The following is a 17,259-nucleotide window of genomic DNA, read 5'->3' as shown; positions in this document are numbered from 1 at the left end:
CGGTCTCAGTCCACTCCCGAGCGTCCTTCGGACAAACAAAACACGTTTAGCAACAATGTTCAGATGGGGCAGAGCTGTTTAAATGCTTGCTTTCAGTTTTCATGCTTTGTTGCCTCTTCTCTATGTGAATTCGAGAACTTGGACGCCAAGAACTGTTAGAGCAGGTGTGCTTCTTTTTTTTTTTTTTTTTTTTTTTTTTTTTTGGTTCTTTTTTTTTCGGAGCTGGGGACCGAACCCAGGGCCTTGCGCTTCCTAGGTAAGCGCTCTACCACTGAGCTAAATCCCCAGCCCCCTTAGGTTTCCTTCTTCTGGTGGCTTCTGCAGTCCTTATTTTCCTTGTGCTGTCCGGGGTGGGGGGGGGGGGGATGGGATGTCTCACAAAAGAACTTGAGGAAGAGTTTGTTTTGGCTGGAAGGACAGGGCATCCTGTCAGGAAGTCCCCAGCAGGAACCTAGGCAGCTTGTCACTTTGTATCTTGAAGAGGGCTGAATGCTGGTGCTCAGTTCAATTTCTCTTCTTTACTCTGTCCCCACTTCTGGCCACCGGATGGTATGCTCTGCCTTCAGAACGGGTCTTCCCACCATGCTGAAATCCTCTCCTTCTCCCCCCTTCCCCCTCCCCCTCCCTCTCCCCCTCCCTTTCCCTCTCCCCTCCCCTCCCCTCCCTTCCCTCTCTCTTGCTCACTCTGCCTTCAGAATGGATTTTCCCACTGTTCTGAAATTCTCTCTCTCTCTCTCTCTCTCTCTCTCTCTCTCTCTCTCTCTCTCTCTCTCTCTCCCCCCCCTCTCCCTTTCTCTCCCTCACCCCTCCTTCTCTCCCTCTCCCTTCTTCCCTCCATCTCCCTCCTCCTCCCCCCTCCAGCCAACGGAGAATGTACCCACTCAGCTTATTCCAATAAGCAGCTGGAGTTTCATTCCACAGGGAAACTGGGCAGTACTTAAAAATAGATGACTCAGAGAATCCTGAGAAGGCCTGAAGACACTGTAGTGTTTGTATACCAACCCCTGAGATCCATCAGTAGGCCAGTTGGAAGCATGGGACCATTTTTTTTGTGAGGTTCTGAAGCTGGGACAGGATGGAGGGTGGAGGGAAACAGTCTTCAGGGCAGGCAGACACTGACCCTGGCAGTAGCCAGGGCACAGTGAGAGGCTGGACACTTTGAAATCTGCTGTGATCCTCTAGAATTGTGTAAGTGTATCACTCAATGTGTAGGGAGGGAACAGCATCTGCCCAGGACACCCCAAGATCAAGTTCTTAGCACAGAGGGAAGTTATTTGCCCCAGAAGGTCAAAGGGCAGGGGATAAGAGGCAAAGGCAGGTGGGAGAGGGGAAGGGAGAAAAGGAGCAGGAGAAGGGGTATTTGTTTTGGGAGGGGACAACACCAAGTGCTGTCTCTGGATAGACAGGAGACAGGTGTGGCCATAGGCAAAATGTCAAAGGGGAAATCTCATGTTACAGTGAGGTGTGTAATTTTGATTGGGCGGGCTAATTAGGGCAGCCAAAGGGGGCTTTAGAATGCTGGACTTCAATATTTTGATAGGGGGACCTTGGTGGTCAGCCTTAGGAGGAGGAGGAAGTGGCCAAATAAGGAAATAGACCTTGGTGGCTTGCTTCAGGAAGGCAATCTAAAGGGTTTTTGTTTGTTTTGTTTTGTTTTCTAGCATGGCAGAGGGAGTGAGGGAGAAGGTCCCCGCTGGGGCTGGCGAGAGTCCCTTCACAGTGTATTTTAATCTCCCATCCTTGTTTTGCTCTCCCCTGTATGTTGCTTTGTTTGGAGTGTGGAGGCTCAGTCTTCAGGGTCCAAGTCAATCGCACAACATTACCCATGGACTCAGTGACGAGCACACATCCGAGGACTTGGTGTGTACTTCATTTGAAGGCTTCTGTTACTCCTTTAAAAAACACTGTAAAGGGGTTGGGGATTTAGCTCAGTGGTAGAGCGCTTGCCTAGGAAGCGCAAGGCCCTGGGTTCTGTCCCCAGCTCCGAAAAAAAGAACCAAAAAAAAAAAAAAAAAAAAAAACCAAAAAAAAAAAAAAAAAAAAAAAAAAAAAAACACTGTAAAATCCTCAATGGAGTTTATTTGTCCCCCAACCCCAACCATTTAACTATAAAACATCGTGTTTGTCATATAGAACCCAAAGGTGTTCCCTGCGTCCCCGCTCTTCTCTGTCCCTACCACTCCTCCTGCATGGCTATAACTTTTCTTCCAGCTGCCTGGTTAATCTCTGTGACCCTGGACATAGACTTGGTCCTTACTCAGTCCTGGGTGGGACAGTTTTTACAGTCACGTTTTGAGCATTTATACACATACTTCAAGTATCTGAAGGAAGGAGACTAACTACACAGTTTTGTAAATGTCGCCTGTCACTAGATCTCTCCTTCACGTGAGTAAACACACACGCCGCCTTTCATTTTTGCACAAGTTGGAATGCACAGTGCCTTTCCCATTTCCATTCGTACTCTACCCACCAGTGCCTACCATGCTAGGCTTCTGTCAACAAGCTATTTTATCATCTTACGATATTTATTATTTGTGAGGCAGTTAGCCTGTTGCATAAGTGAACTGAAGTTGGGACTTCTACGTTACTTTTTTCTCCTACTAGATTTTTTTTTAAAAATGTTTGGAATTTAACATGTTTGAAGTCTGCTCATTCTTACCTCAGTTGTGCATAAGCCTCTGACTCTGAAGCCTATGAATGTTTGAGTCCTGAGGTTGCTACTATGGCGTTCTCCCTGGGGGGCAGATGTAACATTTACCCCTTTGCCAAAGGTCTGCCCCCCTTCTCCTTCCCCATTCCCCCTCCCTTTCCCCCTCCCCCCCTCCCCCTTTCCCCTTCCCCCTTCCCCTCATGCTCCCCTTCCCCTCCCAGGACAAACTGAGGGACGATTCTCCCAAGTTAACTCTGGAGAACCAGTTCCCTTGCAGAGCATGTGTGTGGGGTTATTTATGGGATGTGGGTGTTCCCGGCTGTGTGTAATTAGGACAGAATTGCATACAGCTGGATGGGAGGAATGGCCGGATCTTCAGGTGATGGTTCTCTGACCTCCCTGCCCCCTCCTTCTATGTAAGGAGCAGGCTCTGCTGTGGAGATCTTTTGGGAAGGAGGCCCAGCAGAGCTGAGAGTGACAGCAGCGTGGCTGCCCTGCTATAAAGTTACAGACAGATCGGACCTCTGGTTTATTTGTAAGAACAGATCCAAAAGAACAATGAATGGCCGGGCAAGGCTCCCTGCCCTGCAGGAATCCATGCTTTCTTGTTACTCCTTTAGAGCTGGGCAGGGCAGAATTTGTGAGGCGCCAGGAAAGATTTCTGCTCCAGCCATGAACCTGCATCCCAGCCAGCAGAGAGGAAGGAAGACAGGTAGCAACATATGCCAACATATTCATGAGCATATTCCCAGGGTAAGCCTGGTGAACATACACAACAAGCTTTGCAGTGTAACCATTTTAAGTGTGTGATTTAGCGTGTTCTCTGGATTTACACATGTTCCCCTTGCTGTGCGACCATTACCAGTGTCGAATCTAGAATTCTTTTTAATCCTCTCAAACTCCAGTAAATACTCTTTCTCTCTCTTCAGCCCCTGGCAGCCACTCTTCCTCTGTCCTTGGGATCTGACTACTATCGGGACTACTCATGAATGGAGTCCTGCCAGCATTTGTGTATGGCTGGCCCAGTTCATGGTAGTTGATGAATATCATGACATCAGTGTTCATTTGTCATATAGGCCAGGATTCCCTTTGCCAGGCTGAGTACTATTCCATTGCACACGTGTACTTTCCATGGACTTGCTGGTAGATAGTTAGGTTGCCTCTTTGCTTTTCGGTTCTGTGAATAAAGCTACAGTGAGCGTGAACATATGGATGCCCTTTGTTCTCCCTGAAGCTGTGTCATTTTGTATTCTCACAAGGCAGGGCATTTCTCCACTTCTTACCAATGCTGGTTTTTTAAGTTGTTTTTGCTTGTTTGCTTAAAGGGCAGCCTCACGATGTGTCTGGGAGGGCACCACAGGGTGGTTCTCACTTGTACCTCCCTAACAGAGAGTGAGGTGAGCATTTTGTCCTGTGCCTGTTCACTAGTACTAGTTCCTGTCCCTGGAAAGATGTCTGTCCGTTCAATTCATCTGTTCATGGTTTGACTGAACTGTTCTGTGTGGCGTAGAATGGACTTTAATTCCTATCCAATGTGTGCTTTTTTCCCATCTTCTGGGTTGTCTTTTCATTCTAATGATAATACTGTTTGATACACAGTTTTTTCTTGATATAATCCAATCTGTACTGTCTCTGTCTCTGTCTCTGTCTCTGTCTCTCTCTCCCTCTCTCTCTCTCTCTCTCTCTCTCTCTCTCTCTCTCTCTCTCTCTCTCTCTCTCTCCCCAACAGTGTCTCACTACGCATCTCACGCTGGCCTTGGACTCCCAACCCCAGCCTCCCAACTGCTGGGATTACACCACACTTCTGCTCCTCACCCATGGGCCAGACCTTAGTCACAGGGAAAGACTTATTTGCAGGAAGATGGACAAATGTCAGACTGAAATGGTTGGGACTTAGGTAAAATGTTTGGACATCGGTCAAATACTAAGGCACAGAGGGAATGTTAAGGCCTGGGTGACTGTTCCTGGCCAGCCTGCCATTGTAAGGAAACTTCCTCATGGGTTTCTGCTGTTACTAGGAAACTTTCTAATGCTGAGATTGGTTACACATTTTGCTATGTTCTGGGCCCTTGGAAAACTAAACGATAGCCATCAGCAAACCCCCCTATCCCTAAATCCTGATTGCAGGTTGCTGTCCCTACGCAGGTGAGGGCAGTTGAAATATAAGACTAGAGCCTGTGATTGGACAATGAAAAAGGTGGGCGGGGCTAAGTTTTTCAGAGATTCAGGACAGGGGACAGGGGACAGAGAGGACAGAAGAACAGAGAAGATGGAGGAAGAAGACAATCCAGACTCATGTGGCTTGAATAGCCATGGCTATCATGGGAGGGATAGAATAATACAGGACAAGTTGTCCGATCTAGGCGGGCAGCTCCTATCAATATCAGTTGGCTCAGAGTTCATTGCATAGACATTCTGTGAGCTGAGATTTTAGCGTTTTGATTTTACCGGGTTATGGGGATTTATGCTAGCTAGCCACAGAAGTTGGATGACTGAGAAAACAGCAGTCCAGTGGCAAGCAAACCACAGGAATGGGGGCTGGAGGGTAGCCAGGGATAGCATAATTTAGAGTGATTCATTTTTAATAATTAACACCTGATTGGTGAAATAACTTGGCACAGATGTTTGTGAATGCGTGTAGAATTTTAACTCAACGTCATAGGTCAGTAGAATTTTAACTCAACGTCATAGGTCAGTTCCTGAATGTGAACCATGGCCCTGACTGACCAGTCCTGGGGTGTAGGCTTAGTAAACTGTCTCTTTCTGACTCAGATCGGTGGTTGTGTGATTTGTGAGGTGACTCTTGGATCCCAACAGTCCCAACTGCTTTGACGCTTAAAATCATTTCTTCTCACTATATAAAACAGTGCCATGAAATAATGTGTATTTAGATCTCTAAATTAATTTTGAGTGACATATGCAAGTGATATACTTCTGAGTAGATATTCTAATTAAGCGACTGTCTGATAGGGCTAAATATAAAATGAATGACGCCAGAACAATCGGCTTCCCGGAGCCCATAGATCTGTTGGGGCAGCAATGATCTTGCAGCTAAGTCTCTGATATATTTCCCACTACTCTACTTGGCTGTCTGGGGGATTCTGTTTATTTAAATTCTATTTATTTCTGTAAATATATGTATGTATATGTGTATGGGTATGTCCCCGTGAGGGTAGGGACAGCTGAGTCACTGGCGGCTTGATTTCCTCATTATTCTACTTGGGATGCCAGAGGGCTTTAATTGTGTGTGTGTGTGTGTGTGTGTGTGTGTGTGTGTGTGTGCGTGTGCAGGTCCATGTGAGAGTAGTTGCCTAAGCAAGTCAGAAGAGAGTGTGAGATCCCCTGGAGCTTGAAGTGCAAGTGGCTGTGAGTTGCCCAGTGTGTGTGCTACAGATTGAACTTGGGTCCTCCGGAAGTGCAGTGCACACTCGTCACTGCTCAGCCCCAACTCCACTGCACTACAGGACTTTTTTTTTTTTCTTCTTTTTTTCGGAGCTGGGGACCGAACCCAGGGCCTTGCGCTCGCTAGGCAAGTGCTCTACCGCTGAGCTAAATCCCCAACCCCAGGACTTTTTTAAAGCTAGAATTTATCTGCTACACTTAACTGTCTGAGCGTCATTTCTAATATTTTACAGTGTGTCTTTTCCTAAACAAATGGTATAGACTATCATGGCCTTTGGCCTTATGTGGAGACATGGGTCACACTTAGCTTGGTTCCTGGTTGATTGTCCTGTGGGCTTTTGTTTGTTTGTTTGCAGCTCAGTGTATGGCCCTGGTTTCCTAGAAGCACCTCTGTGTTGGAGTCATGTTTTGCACACCATGTGAAGGTGTGTCTCTGGCCTTCTTTGCCGGCCTAAGGCGTTATAAAAGCCTATGGCCTATAGCAAAAGGTGGGGTAGAAAGCTGGGATGTCTGGCAGAGAGAGGAACTCTGGGAACACTGGGACTCCAAGGACGTTGGATAATGAAACAGAGGTGACCAACCGCTTGGCCGAATTTAGCTTAGCATTATTTGGGAGCTGGGACGGGCATATAGAGTTACTTCTCCACAGTCCAGGCTGAACCTGAACTCACAGACCTTTGTGTCTGCGCCTCCCCAGTGCTGGGATAAAACATGTCCACCACCGGTGCTCAGCCTTTCTCTTCGGGGTTTGATGTGGGAATGAGTTTGAAGGACCCACTTGGGGGGCCTTATCTGTGCTGTTAAAATTAATTTAACACTAAGTGGATGTTAAGTCACTAAGCTGCTACCAAAATCACTCTATTTGAAATCACTCGTGTAAGCCGGGCTGTCTGTCATTCCACAGGACAGATAGACAGGAGTTTCCGCTGAGCTGGGCAAGCGGCAAAAGCAGGGAAAACATCTGCAGCCTTTGTTCCACTTCTGAAAGTGTGTGCCTCCTGATAGTTCCTCAAGTCATTTTCAGACTCTTGAAATCATGTCTACGGTAAGTGTCAGGCGGTAGCTTACTGTGAGTACAGTTGAGGTGGCCGTTGGCAGTAGATCCCTTGAGCTGGAGTGGGAAGCTGTTGTGAGCCACCCCGCTCCATGTGGGCGCTGGGAACCAAGACCGGGTCCTCCTTGGCAAGAACAGCAAACAACCCTAACCGCTGAGCCACCTTTCCAGCACCCAGGAGGAGAGGGTGCTGCGCTAATTCAAGTTCGAACAGCATTGTTGCCACTGAGAAACAGACAACTGAATTACTTAATCACAAATATCTGACTTTTTTTTTTTTTTCTCAAGAAAACCAGTTTGCTTTAAAACATGAGGCAGGAAATGGAGTCGGTGACTGGAGAAACATAAACAAGACCACAGACCTGGTCATAGGTTGGCAGTCGTTAAATCGGTGGCTCGGTCGAAGAGCATCTCCTATTTTATCCTTTCGTGCAAGTTTGACCATGGTGAAAAGTTTACACTAATATGAACGGATCCTGTTCTCTTCATGTAAGGTTCTAACTGATGGGCTTTTCTGTCAGAAAGGAGAAGTGGTCGTATGGACAGTGGAGCACATGCACCTTTGTCAAAGAAATGTCTTGAAGGAGACCAGAGCTCCAGCACAATGTGCGGCACCCTGGGCTGGGACCAGGGACATGAACTCATAACCTCTGGGGAACCGTCCAAGGGGTGAAGACCTGTGAGGAATATGGTTGCCAGACAGCAAACTGTGACAGGAGCTGTTCTCAGTCCCCAGCTTTCATCCTCAGCGTTTCCCCCAGGATTTGGATGTCACCATTTCTTTTCAGGTTCACAGTTACACACACACATGTCTTCCACTCCGCTGGGATCTCACTGTGTCATCAGCCACTCCCTCTCTCTCATGCTCAGCCTTTCTGACCACCAGCTCCTGTCCTCAGAGCTTTCACTGCAGATTTTCCAAAGTCCCATCTCCCTCAAGATGACTCAAATCCTTCTCGATCCCTTCTTAAGCAGTGCCCTGCTCCCATCTCCAGCTGTCTTAAGTCTTCAGTCCGTGGACTTCTGCAACCATCGTATTCTTCAAACTACAGGGATTAGAAAGCACAAATTGCCTATTTAACTAATTTGATGTCTGCCTTAATCTGATTGCCTTTCACATTTATTTATTTGCTTGTTTATTTAGTGTGTGTGTGTGTATGTGTGTGCACGTACATGTGTACACACGTGTAACAGAGTGTATGTGTTGAAGTCGGAGGACAACTTTCTGGAGTAGCCTCTGGAGATCAAACTCAGGTCCAGGCTTGGGTGGCAACCACCTTTACCCACTGAGCCATCTTGTCGACCCTGGATGCGTTTTAAAAAGAACTATGATACAGACACAGTTTTACATGTTTTGTAAATATCTACTCATTTAACCCTAACAACACCCTTTTTTTTTTTGGGTTCTTTTTTTCGGAGCTGGGGACCGCACCCAGGGCCTTGCGCTTCCTAGGTAAGCGCTCTACCACTGAGCTAAATCCCCAGCCCCCTAACAACACTCTTTACGGCAGGTGCTATTGACTCCATTTTGTAGGAGAGAGAGGTTGGACTACAACCTGCTTCCTTACTACTTTGGTTCATTTTGCTGACTGGCTTCTAAGGAGACGGCCATGGCAAACAGATCAATGTCCCCTCTCACTTTCCACTAAGTAAGTCTACATTTGAATCCTAGAGCCGGTTGGCATATTGGGTTGCACAGCAGAGAGGAATTAACCAATCCTCTGACAAGGAGAATATCCTGTGTTATCCAGCTGGGCCATGTAACCACGGGCATCCTTAAAGCCAAAGACTGAGGCAGGGGAGTCAGAACAGTCCACGTGGAGACAGAAGCCCGTGAGTTGGTTCAACCCACCATATTTTAGCCTTGGGATGTGCACTGTATTTGTTGTCTGTTTTGACTAAGGGGCTACTCTAACTCATCTGCCCTTCTTTAGAATTGAAAACCTACCTGCATCTTTTGCTTGGGGTGTCCACATCGTGAGAGACTCTCAAGTCAAGTCTTCTCTCTCATCCTCAAAAGCCCCACAGGAGATAAACCCCACTGATTTTACCTTTCCTTTTCTCTAGACCAGTGGTTCTCAACCTGAGGGACTGGATCCCCACAGGGGTCCCCTATCAGATATCCTGGGTATGAGATGTTCACCTTACAATGCATAACGGTAGGAAACTTAACAGTTAGGAAGTAGCGATGAAATAAGTTATGGTTGGGGGTCACCACAACGCAAAGAACTGTGGTAAAGGGTCACAGTGTTGGGAAGGTTGAGAGACATGGCTTCATACCATTTCCTGCTCCCAAACCCAATGCTCTACTCCTTCACACCATTGCTGGCCCCCTTCTCTTTACTTCCTTGTCTTTAGGAGCATCTGGGTGATGACAGACTCTTTAGCTCACCTGTCCTCATCAGTCACTGTAAAACATTTCCCAGGTAACCACCAAAGAAATTTCTCAAAGATAAATCTTACTGTGTTCCTTCATTGGCTGACATCCCTCAGTGTTTTCTCATTTCCTTGAATGCAATACAAGGGGGAAAAGACCTGAGTGTAGACATAACAGTTTTTGCAGCCTGCTTTTAATGAGGGTTCAACCTCAACTCCAGCCCACACCCAGCAGAGGTCGTGGAAGAGAAAAGTTATTAGCATGTGGGGGAAGTGGACCTGCTCTGCAATAGCTCTTTGGGGGTGAGCTCGATCTTCTTAGGCAGCAGTTCAGTCCCGTAGCGAACACCAAATATGACTCAGTAGTTGCAGAGCAGTCGTCTAGGCAGGCAGACACTGGGCTTGAACCTGCAGCTACAGTCCAGTGCTTTCAGCAGATGCCAGGCAGCTGTTGCTCAGTCCTGAAGAGACCACCAGGCTTGCCAGCCGGCCTGAGACAAGGCTGCAGAAGGGGCAAGCTGCTGCAGAAACCACACAAGCAGTTCTTGGGTGAGTTTCCCACCATGGTAGCATTAACACAAGTTGAGCTCACTATGTAAGGCGAACCAATACGCGTGTGTCTTTAGTGAAGAATATCGAGGTGGAGCAAACCAAATCAATGCTCAGTGCTCATCCCCCACTCTCTGTGGGGGTCACATCTATACTCCTTCATCACAGGGCCTTTCATGTGTCTGCTACATCCAAACATCCTTTCACCTGTGTGCCCCAGCAAGACATCATTTGACATAACTGACTTTCCAAAGAAACCAGAAGTTTCCACTTCACAGGGTCCTGCCCAGCTACGCAGAGCGACTTCCTCACAAGCTGTGCTGTTTAATGCCTCTGCCTTCAGAACTCAATTCTTGCTGCTTAGATAGAATACAGTCCTCACCTTTTCTATCCCCGTCACCTCAGCCATCACTTTACCTGGGAAACCTTCCTTGCTCCTCCTCAGAAGAATTAAACACGTTTTCTTTCATTCCTCTGGGCATTGCCGTCAAAAGAGTTTGTCACTCTTTGTTTTTGTCTGTCTACTTTAACCATTAAAGCTTGAACTCTTTGTGTAGGAAGCAGATACTATTCACTTTTCCTCTGTAGTACTTAGCATGAAACCTAGCACATAATGTGGCACGTATTGTTGAATACAGAAACGTTTCAGAGTGGGAGTGGTGGCTCATACCTTTAATCCCAGCATTCAGGAGGCAGAGATAGAAAGGTAGCTGTGAGTTCAAGGTCAGCCTGGTCAATATAGCCAGTTCCAGAACAACCAGAGCTACATAGATAGACCCTATCTCAAGACAAAACAAGAGACATTTAGAGGGAAAAAGAGGAGAAATGAGGGGCTCTTGGGTAACTCCAGTTATTGTAGAGCATAGTAAAGTATTGTTGAGGCAGATGGCATACCATGAAGTTGAGTATTATAATCCTTTGATTGTGGTCTAGTCATGGAAAAATAAATCAATACTCCCCCTGACCAGGCCAGTGTCTAATATACAACACATGGCTAAGAAATGTTCCAAACAGCTGCTGCTTCTTTGGGAAAATAACAAACAGCAGATGACGCTGCTATAGCAGGAGGGCCTGGAGGACCCAGGAGCCCAGGATTAGGAGGCTGCTGTGGCTTCCTTTGGTCTTAGGGGCTGTGGGACTCATAGAGGTAAAGCCAAAGGCAAGGAGTAGATCCTTCTCCCCAAACTGGGCCACCTGGTCAACAGCATGAAGATCAAGTCCCCGGAGGAGATCTCCCTGCTCTCCCTGCCCATTAAGGAGACTGAGATTACTGACTTTTTCCTGGTCACATCCCCAAGGGGTGAGATTCTAAAGGTCGTGCCAGTGCAGAAGCAGACTGGAGGTGGTTAGCGGACCAGGTTCAAGACTCTCGTGGCTATTGTGGACTACAGTGGTCATGTTGATCTTGGCGTTAAGATCTCCAAGGAGGTAGCCACAGCCATCTGAGGGGTCCATCATCTTGGCCAAGCTTTCCATCGTCCCCATGTAGAAAGGCTACTGGAGGGACAAGATTGGCAAGCCCTACACTGATCCGGGCAAGGTAACAGGCCGCTGTGGCTCTGTGCTGGTGTGTCCCTGCCTGCGGTGGCATTGGCATCTTCTCTGCTCTTGTGCCAAAGAAGCTACTCATGATGGCCGGCTTGGATGACTGTGTACATTAGTCAGGGGCTTCACTGTCACTCTGAACAACTTCCAAACATACAGCTACCCAAGCCCCAACCTCTGCAAAGAGGCTGTGTTCACCAAGTCTCCTCATCGGCAATTTATTGACCATCTTGTGGAAACCCACACAGTGGACCCAGCTCCAGCCGTGGCTAACACATAAGGGCTTTTATATAAGAAAAATAAAGTAAATTAAGCCTATGGGGGAAAAATGTGCTAAACAAAGGATTTCATTTATGGTGGGATAAGGAAGAGACCGGAGTCCAGGTAGAGTTCATTAGGAAGGAGTTCCTTGCAAGGAGCAACATCAAGCGCACAAACAAGGAGCTAGGACCATAGCAAGTTGGAGAAACAAATAAAGAACAATGGGTGAATGAACATCAGAGACGGTAAGGAAATGCAAATAAAGACAGAGTCATATTAACTGTGCACAGCGAAAGACGCCATGGCTCATGCCTGAGTTGATGAAGACCTGGGTCAAGAGGGGTGTCCTCAAATAGGAGAGAGCTCTATGGAAGATGGAGATGCTAGTGAACAATTCCATAAAGAATGGAGGGAAAGGAAGATTAAAAACCTCAAAGAAGGGGCTGGGGATTTAGCTCAGCGGTAGAGCGCTTGCCTAGGAAGCACAAGGCCCTGGGTTCGGTCCCCAGCTCCGAAAAAAAGAACCAAAAAAAAAAAAAAAAAAAAAAAAACCTCAAAGAAACGACTAGATTTAAAAAGTCCAGAAAGCGATCTGGCTTGGCAGTAAAGTGAAGCATTTGACTTTTCCAGTGGTTTTATAAAAGATCCACACGGGGTTAGGAGGCATTGTGACCACGTTAGAAACCAAAGCAAGTTAAGCACAGTCTTTTACAAACGCTGTGATCATTGTTGTGTGCAACCTAGAAAGACCATCATGGTCCCTCCACCCCCAATAACCTTTGTCCCAATTAGAAAATAATGGTTAATGCAAAACCAAAAAGAAACCCACATAAAGTTGAAGAAAAAACCCACAATGAAAGGGAAACAACCAACACATCTTTGGAGGTATTTCCCCCTGTTGACGCTGTTGACTGTAGATACTGGTGGCTTTCTTACTGCCGTTAACCTTAGGTTTTAAAACGTGGTTTAAATATGGAGAACAAAGTGTTTGTTCCAAGAACATTTAAAGAAGCTCAGGAATGTGTGAATTTACCCAGAACCTTCCAATCCCAACCCTCCCTCAGTTCTGTCTATCTCTGTCTTCTACGGGATCCACTCTTAACAGTGTTGAGCATATTTTTGGCCCATGATTCCACTCAGAGCTATTTTTAATGTATAGAATACTATTTATGTATGCGGTCACCATCTGCCTGTCTATTCAGTCTATCAGCCCGCCTATCCACTCACGGACCAATTGTAATACTGTGTGGGGTTCATATCATGGATGTGTCATAACTTAATAGTCAGTTGTTGACTGTCACATCTGGGTGGTTTTCCTCTTTTTTTCTTGTATCTGACAAAACTATTATAAAGAACAGTCTTGTCTTAATTTTGAGATCATTGGGAATGCATTTTATGTTTCACGTTAAATGTGCTTGCCTAGATAATGCCTTGTCATGGTAGAGGGGACTCTGTGTCGAGATGACTGTTTTCCTTATCCATAGATATATATAATGCAAAGTCCTGGCAAATGCCTTTTGTTTCTTTTGAGTTAATATTACTTCCTCCCTAGCTATGTAACAACGACTAGCCCTTACTGCTTGCCTGGTTGACCCTTCTTGGGTAATTAGCCTTTTAATAATAAACCATTGAGTTCTATCTGCACACTGTTTATTTATGACTTCAGTTCTTTATTCCTTTGTTGGTATTTTTTTTTTTTTTGGTTCTTTTTTTCGGAGCTGGGGACCGAACCCAGGGCCTTGCACTTCCTAGGCAAGCGCTCTACCACTGAGCTAAATCCCCAACCCCTTGTTGGTATTTTTAACCTGACTAGGAACTGTCTCCTGGAGGCTTAAAGTCTGTGTCATTGCGAACATCAGAGGCTTGAAAGCAGGCACACACCCAGTGGCCTAGGAATCTGGGATGCCTTCTGTAATGAGCAACTGTTTCAGTCCTTATTAAAAATAGGGAAGAATGGGGTTGGGGATTTAGCTCAGTGGTAGAGCGCTTGCCTAGCAAGCGCAAGGCCCTGGGTTCGGTCCCCAGCTCCGGAAAAAAAAAAAAATAGGGAGGGAGAGTCCCCATCTTAAGTTCTTAAGGTCTTAAGTTATCCTGCTGCTCTCTCAGGACTCCAGCTGGGAAAATGGGAAATGGAGAGGCCCTAATCAGCACTGGGGCCCTTCCATCCGATCCACAGAGCCCAGACCAGTGTATCTCAACCCCCCTAATGCTGTGACCTTTAGTACAGTTCCTCATGTTGTGGAGACCCCCAGTCATAATATTATTTTCCCTACTACTTCATAACTGTAATTTTGCTACTTTTATGAATCACAGTGTAAATATCTGATATGCAGATGATCCTAGGTGCAAGGGGTGTTTGGTCCCCCAAGGCATAGTTGAGAACCCCTTTCAGGGGAGAGGAGGTTGCCATTCAGCATGAGGACCTGAATCTGTAGCCTCAGTATTGAGGTAAAAATCTGGGTGATGTGCCATCTTCCTGTACCCCAAGACCTGGGGAGGTAGAAACAGGAAGGAATTGCTGGCCAGCTGGTCTAGCTGCTCATTGAGCTCCAGGTTTAGCACGAGAGGATCTCTCAAGAAAATAAGGTTGAGAGCAATTAAACAAGACACCCAACACCAATAAATGGCTTCATGTGCATTCTCAATATAGTCAAGTACAACTGCATGCATGCACACGCGCTCACGCACTCACACTCACGCACGTACGCACGCACACATACTTGCAAATAAACCACATCTAATCTATTTGAATATCTTATATTCTGAGCACCTTTCTAAAATAGAAAAAAAAAACTTAAGCTGATTCTTATTGGCATTTTAGTTTTTAAAATTAACTGGGCACTGATGGCACACGCCTTTAATCCCAGAACTCAGGAGGCAGGGACAAGGAGATCTCTGTGAGTTCTAGGACAGCCTGGTCTTCTGAGCAAGTTCTAGGACTACCGGGGCTGCACGGAGTAACCTGGTCTCAAAAAACCAATCAACCAACAAACCAACCAAAACACCTACCCCCAACAAAACAACAATCAAAGAATTAACATGAAAGTGTGTTCTTTTCTGACACCCCTTTCACCAAGGTAATACAGGAAAGTAAAATTCTTCAAAATTCTCTGATGCTTGCTGTAGTGGTAATACATTCTCTCTCTCTCTCTCCCTCCCTCCCCCTCCCCCTCCCTCTCTCTCTCCCTTCCTCCTTCCCTCCCTCCCTCTCTCAATACTTATATAATTTATGCAATGCTGTCATTATGAGAGCAGGAAGCTTCAGGCTTGCGTGCTTCCGATAACAGTGTGGCAGGAATGCTGTGATGCCACCACCATGTGATGACAGTGCCATCGGTGGTGACTCCCATTTTGCTGGACTCTTATTTCTTTCCTAGCTCTCCCGCATGGCAGACTGCTAAGATAGAGCTGACACATGATGCAGAATTAAGGGTACTTCTTGCCCATAGCCTGCAGGGAACCATGTCCTATTATCAACCCCATGAGGAAGCTTGGAGGTAAGTTCTTCCCAGTCAAACCTTGAGATGCCTCCGGCCTGAGATAACACCTTATTGCTGCCTGTCAACCCTCTGGGTCAGAAGACCCAGCCAAGATGGGCGCACACTCCTGACCACCGACACCGGTGTTAAGCTACTGAGTTTGGGGATAATTTGTTGTGCAACTGTAGATTTAGATGATGACATCAAGTGATCGTTGAAATATGACAGAGTTAAGCCTATATATACACTCTGGAACGAGATGGTCTGAGTTTGAATGCTGTTCACCAGCTATTTGACTTCATATAAATGACAGGTAATTGAGGCAATTGCCCAGTGAAGTACACACTTATAATCCCAGAAATCCGAAGGCAGAGACAGTCTAATCTCTGTGAGTTCTAGGCTTGCCAGGGGGGTACATTGTAAGTGCTGGTGTAAAGGAATTTAAGTGCTAGATCCTTCTTGGTTTATAATGGGCTAAGTCCCAATCAATTCACTGCAAGTTAAAAATGTCACAAATAAAAACACACGTAATATGTCTAACCCACTGAGCCTGAGAGCTGGGCAGTGATCGCTCACTGTGGGGTACCTGTTGCTTGCCTTCATTATTGCAGATGATTGGCAGCTCACATCTGTCATCCAGTATGCTAATTGAATCATATAGACATCACCTATATGTGATCGAAATTCAAAGCCCGGTTTCTGCTGAACTACTGTGGCTTTGGAACCATCCTAAGTCAACCCGTTCTGAGTCAAGGGCTATCTGCACCCTCCTTCTCTGCACACGGAAGATAAAATGCTGTAAAGAGTTAATGAATGAATGCCCAGGACAGCCCCACACATAAGCGCAGGCCTCTTGGCTGCTCTTGCTGTTTTACACAGAGGCAACCATTGTAGAGTCCCTGGTCCTTTAATCATCAGCTCTGGATTCCTGTTAGCTTTGTGCCAAGCAAGAATGCTTTCTAACTGAGGTCATGAGTACATTCAGCCCCGTGCTGGAGTCGAGATGCAGACAGTGCTAAGACCTACACTGTAACATGAGAAGACGGGAACGTCCCATCTGTGGGCCTCAGGGCATGGTTTACTTCTCTAGAACAGAAGTGAAATCCCTGCCTTCTCGTCCCCAACCCTCAGTGCTGCCCGTCACTTTCAAGGATTACAGCCCTCAATCTCACAGTTCTGGTGTGACAAGGTCAGTCACACGGAGGAGCCTTGAGTCAAACAGAATGCAGTGTTTCCAAGAAGCTGGGCAGGGACAGAGTCTAAAGAAATAACTTCCTGAGTAAGATCCTTCAGGAGCAGCCTATCCTGAGTTGGTTTAAGACCAAATACGTGTTTAAGAACAAAGGGGTTGTTGGGGGGCGGTGGGGAGATGATGTGCCACTGACCTCAAAATGACCATAGCTCATCTGTGTGGTGCCTCAGAGTTTTCCAAATGTCTTCACCCATGGTATTTTACCAGATGGTCGCAGCGGTGAGGCGACATAGGTCAGTGCCAGCTCAGAGATGCTGGCTTATTCCCCTGATGTGAGCCATTCAGCAAGTAGGATGAGACCCACAGTTTCTTCCTGATCCATATTCTAGAGGACGTTTGATCTGCTAGAGGCGTTGGGTTATGTTATCTATTTCTGTGTCATTTAAGTTAAGACGGTGTGGGACCTACCGTTCCCCAGAAGTAAATTCGCGTGTGTGACAGGGCCTTGCTCTGCACATACCTCGTAAGTGAGCACGGATTTCGAGTTCCAGGTTCCAAGTAGGTTCACTCTAATTTGTATAAAATGTTATTTCTCTGTTCCTGCTCAGCAGCTGTTTTATGGAAAATTCTCAAGTTCCCTACAATCTTTTGATAAAAATTGAATGTGTAAGGTTATGCAAACGTTCAGAATGATGATTCCCTATTAAGACCAGCTGTCAACAGCTGCTAATGACATCTTACAATGTTTTAC

The 17,259-nt window shown here is 46.4% G+C and overlaps 2 protein-coding genes across 2 annotated transcripts in view; both read left to right on the top strand.

Moving 5' to 3' along the window:
* The window catches only part of LOC148004955 (uncharacterized), a 42,883-nt gene extending 33,771 nt beyond the window's left edge, over positions 1–9,112 (top strand). The window contains exons 4-5 of the mRNA XM_087559366.1: positions 6,957–7,097; positions 7,395–9,112. The gene's annotated coding sequence lies outside the window, so the exon portion shown is untranslated. The remainder of the gene's footprint in view (positions 1–6,956; positions 7,098–7,394) is intronic.
* Positions 9,113–15,097: 5,985 nt separating this feature from the next.
* The window catches only part of LOC148004954 (uncharacterized), a 34,326-nt gene continuing 32,164 nt past the window's right edge, over positions 15,098–17,259 (top strand). Inside the window, exon 1 of the mRNA XM_087559863.1 lies at positions 15,098–15,334. Within this exon, the coding sequence (XP_087415989.1) occupies positions 15,159–15,334 (176 nt within the window). The 5' untranslated portion in view covers positions 15,098–15,158. The remainder of the gene's footprint in view (positions 15,335–17,259) is intronic.

Source organism: Rattus norvegicus, chromosome 7, assembly GCF_021556685.1.
Source record: "Rattus norvegicus strain SHRSP/BbbUtx chromosome 7, alternate assembly SHRSP_T2T, whole genome shotgun sequence".
NCBI lineage: Eukaryota > Metazoa > Chordata > Mammalia > Rodentia > Muridae > Rattus > Rattus norvegicus.
Note: the sequence above shows the minus strand (reverse complement) of the source record. Positions and strands in the feature narration are given on the sequence as shown.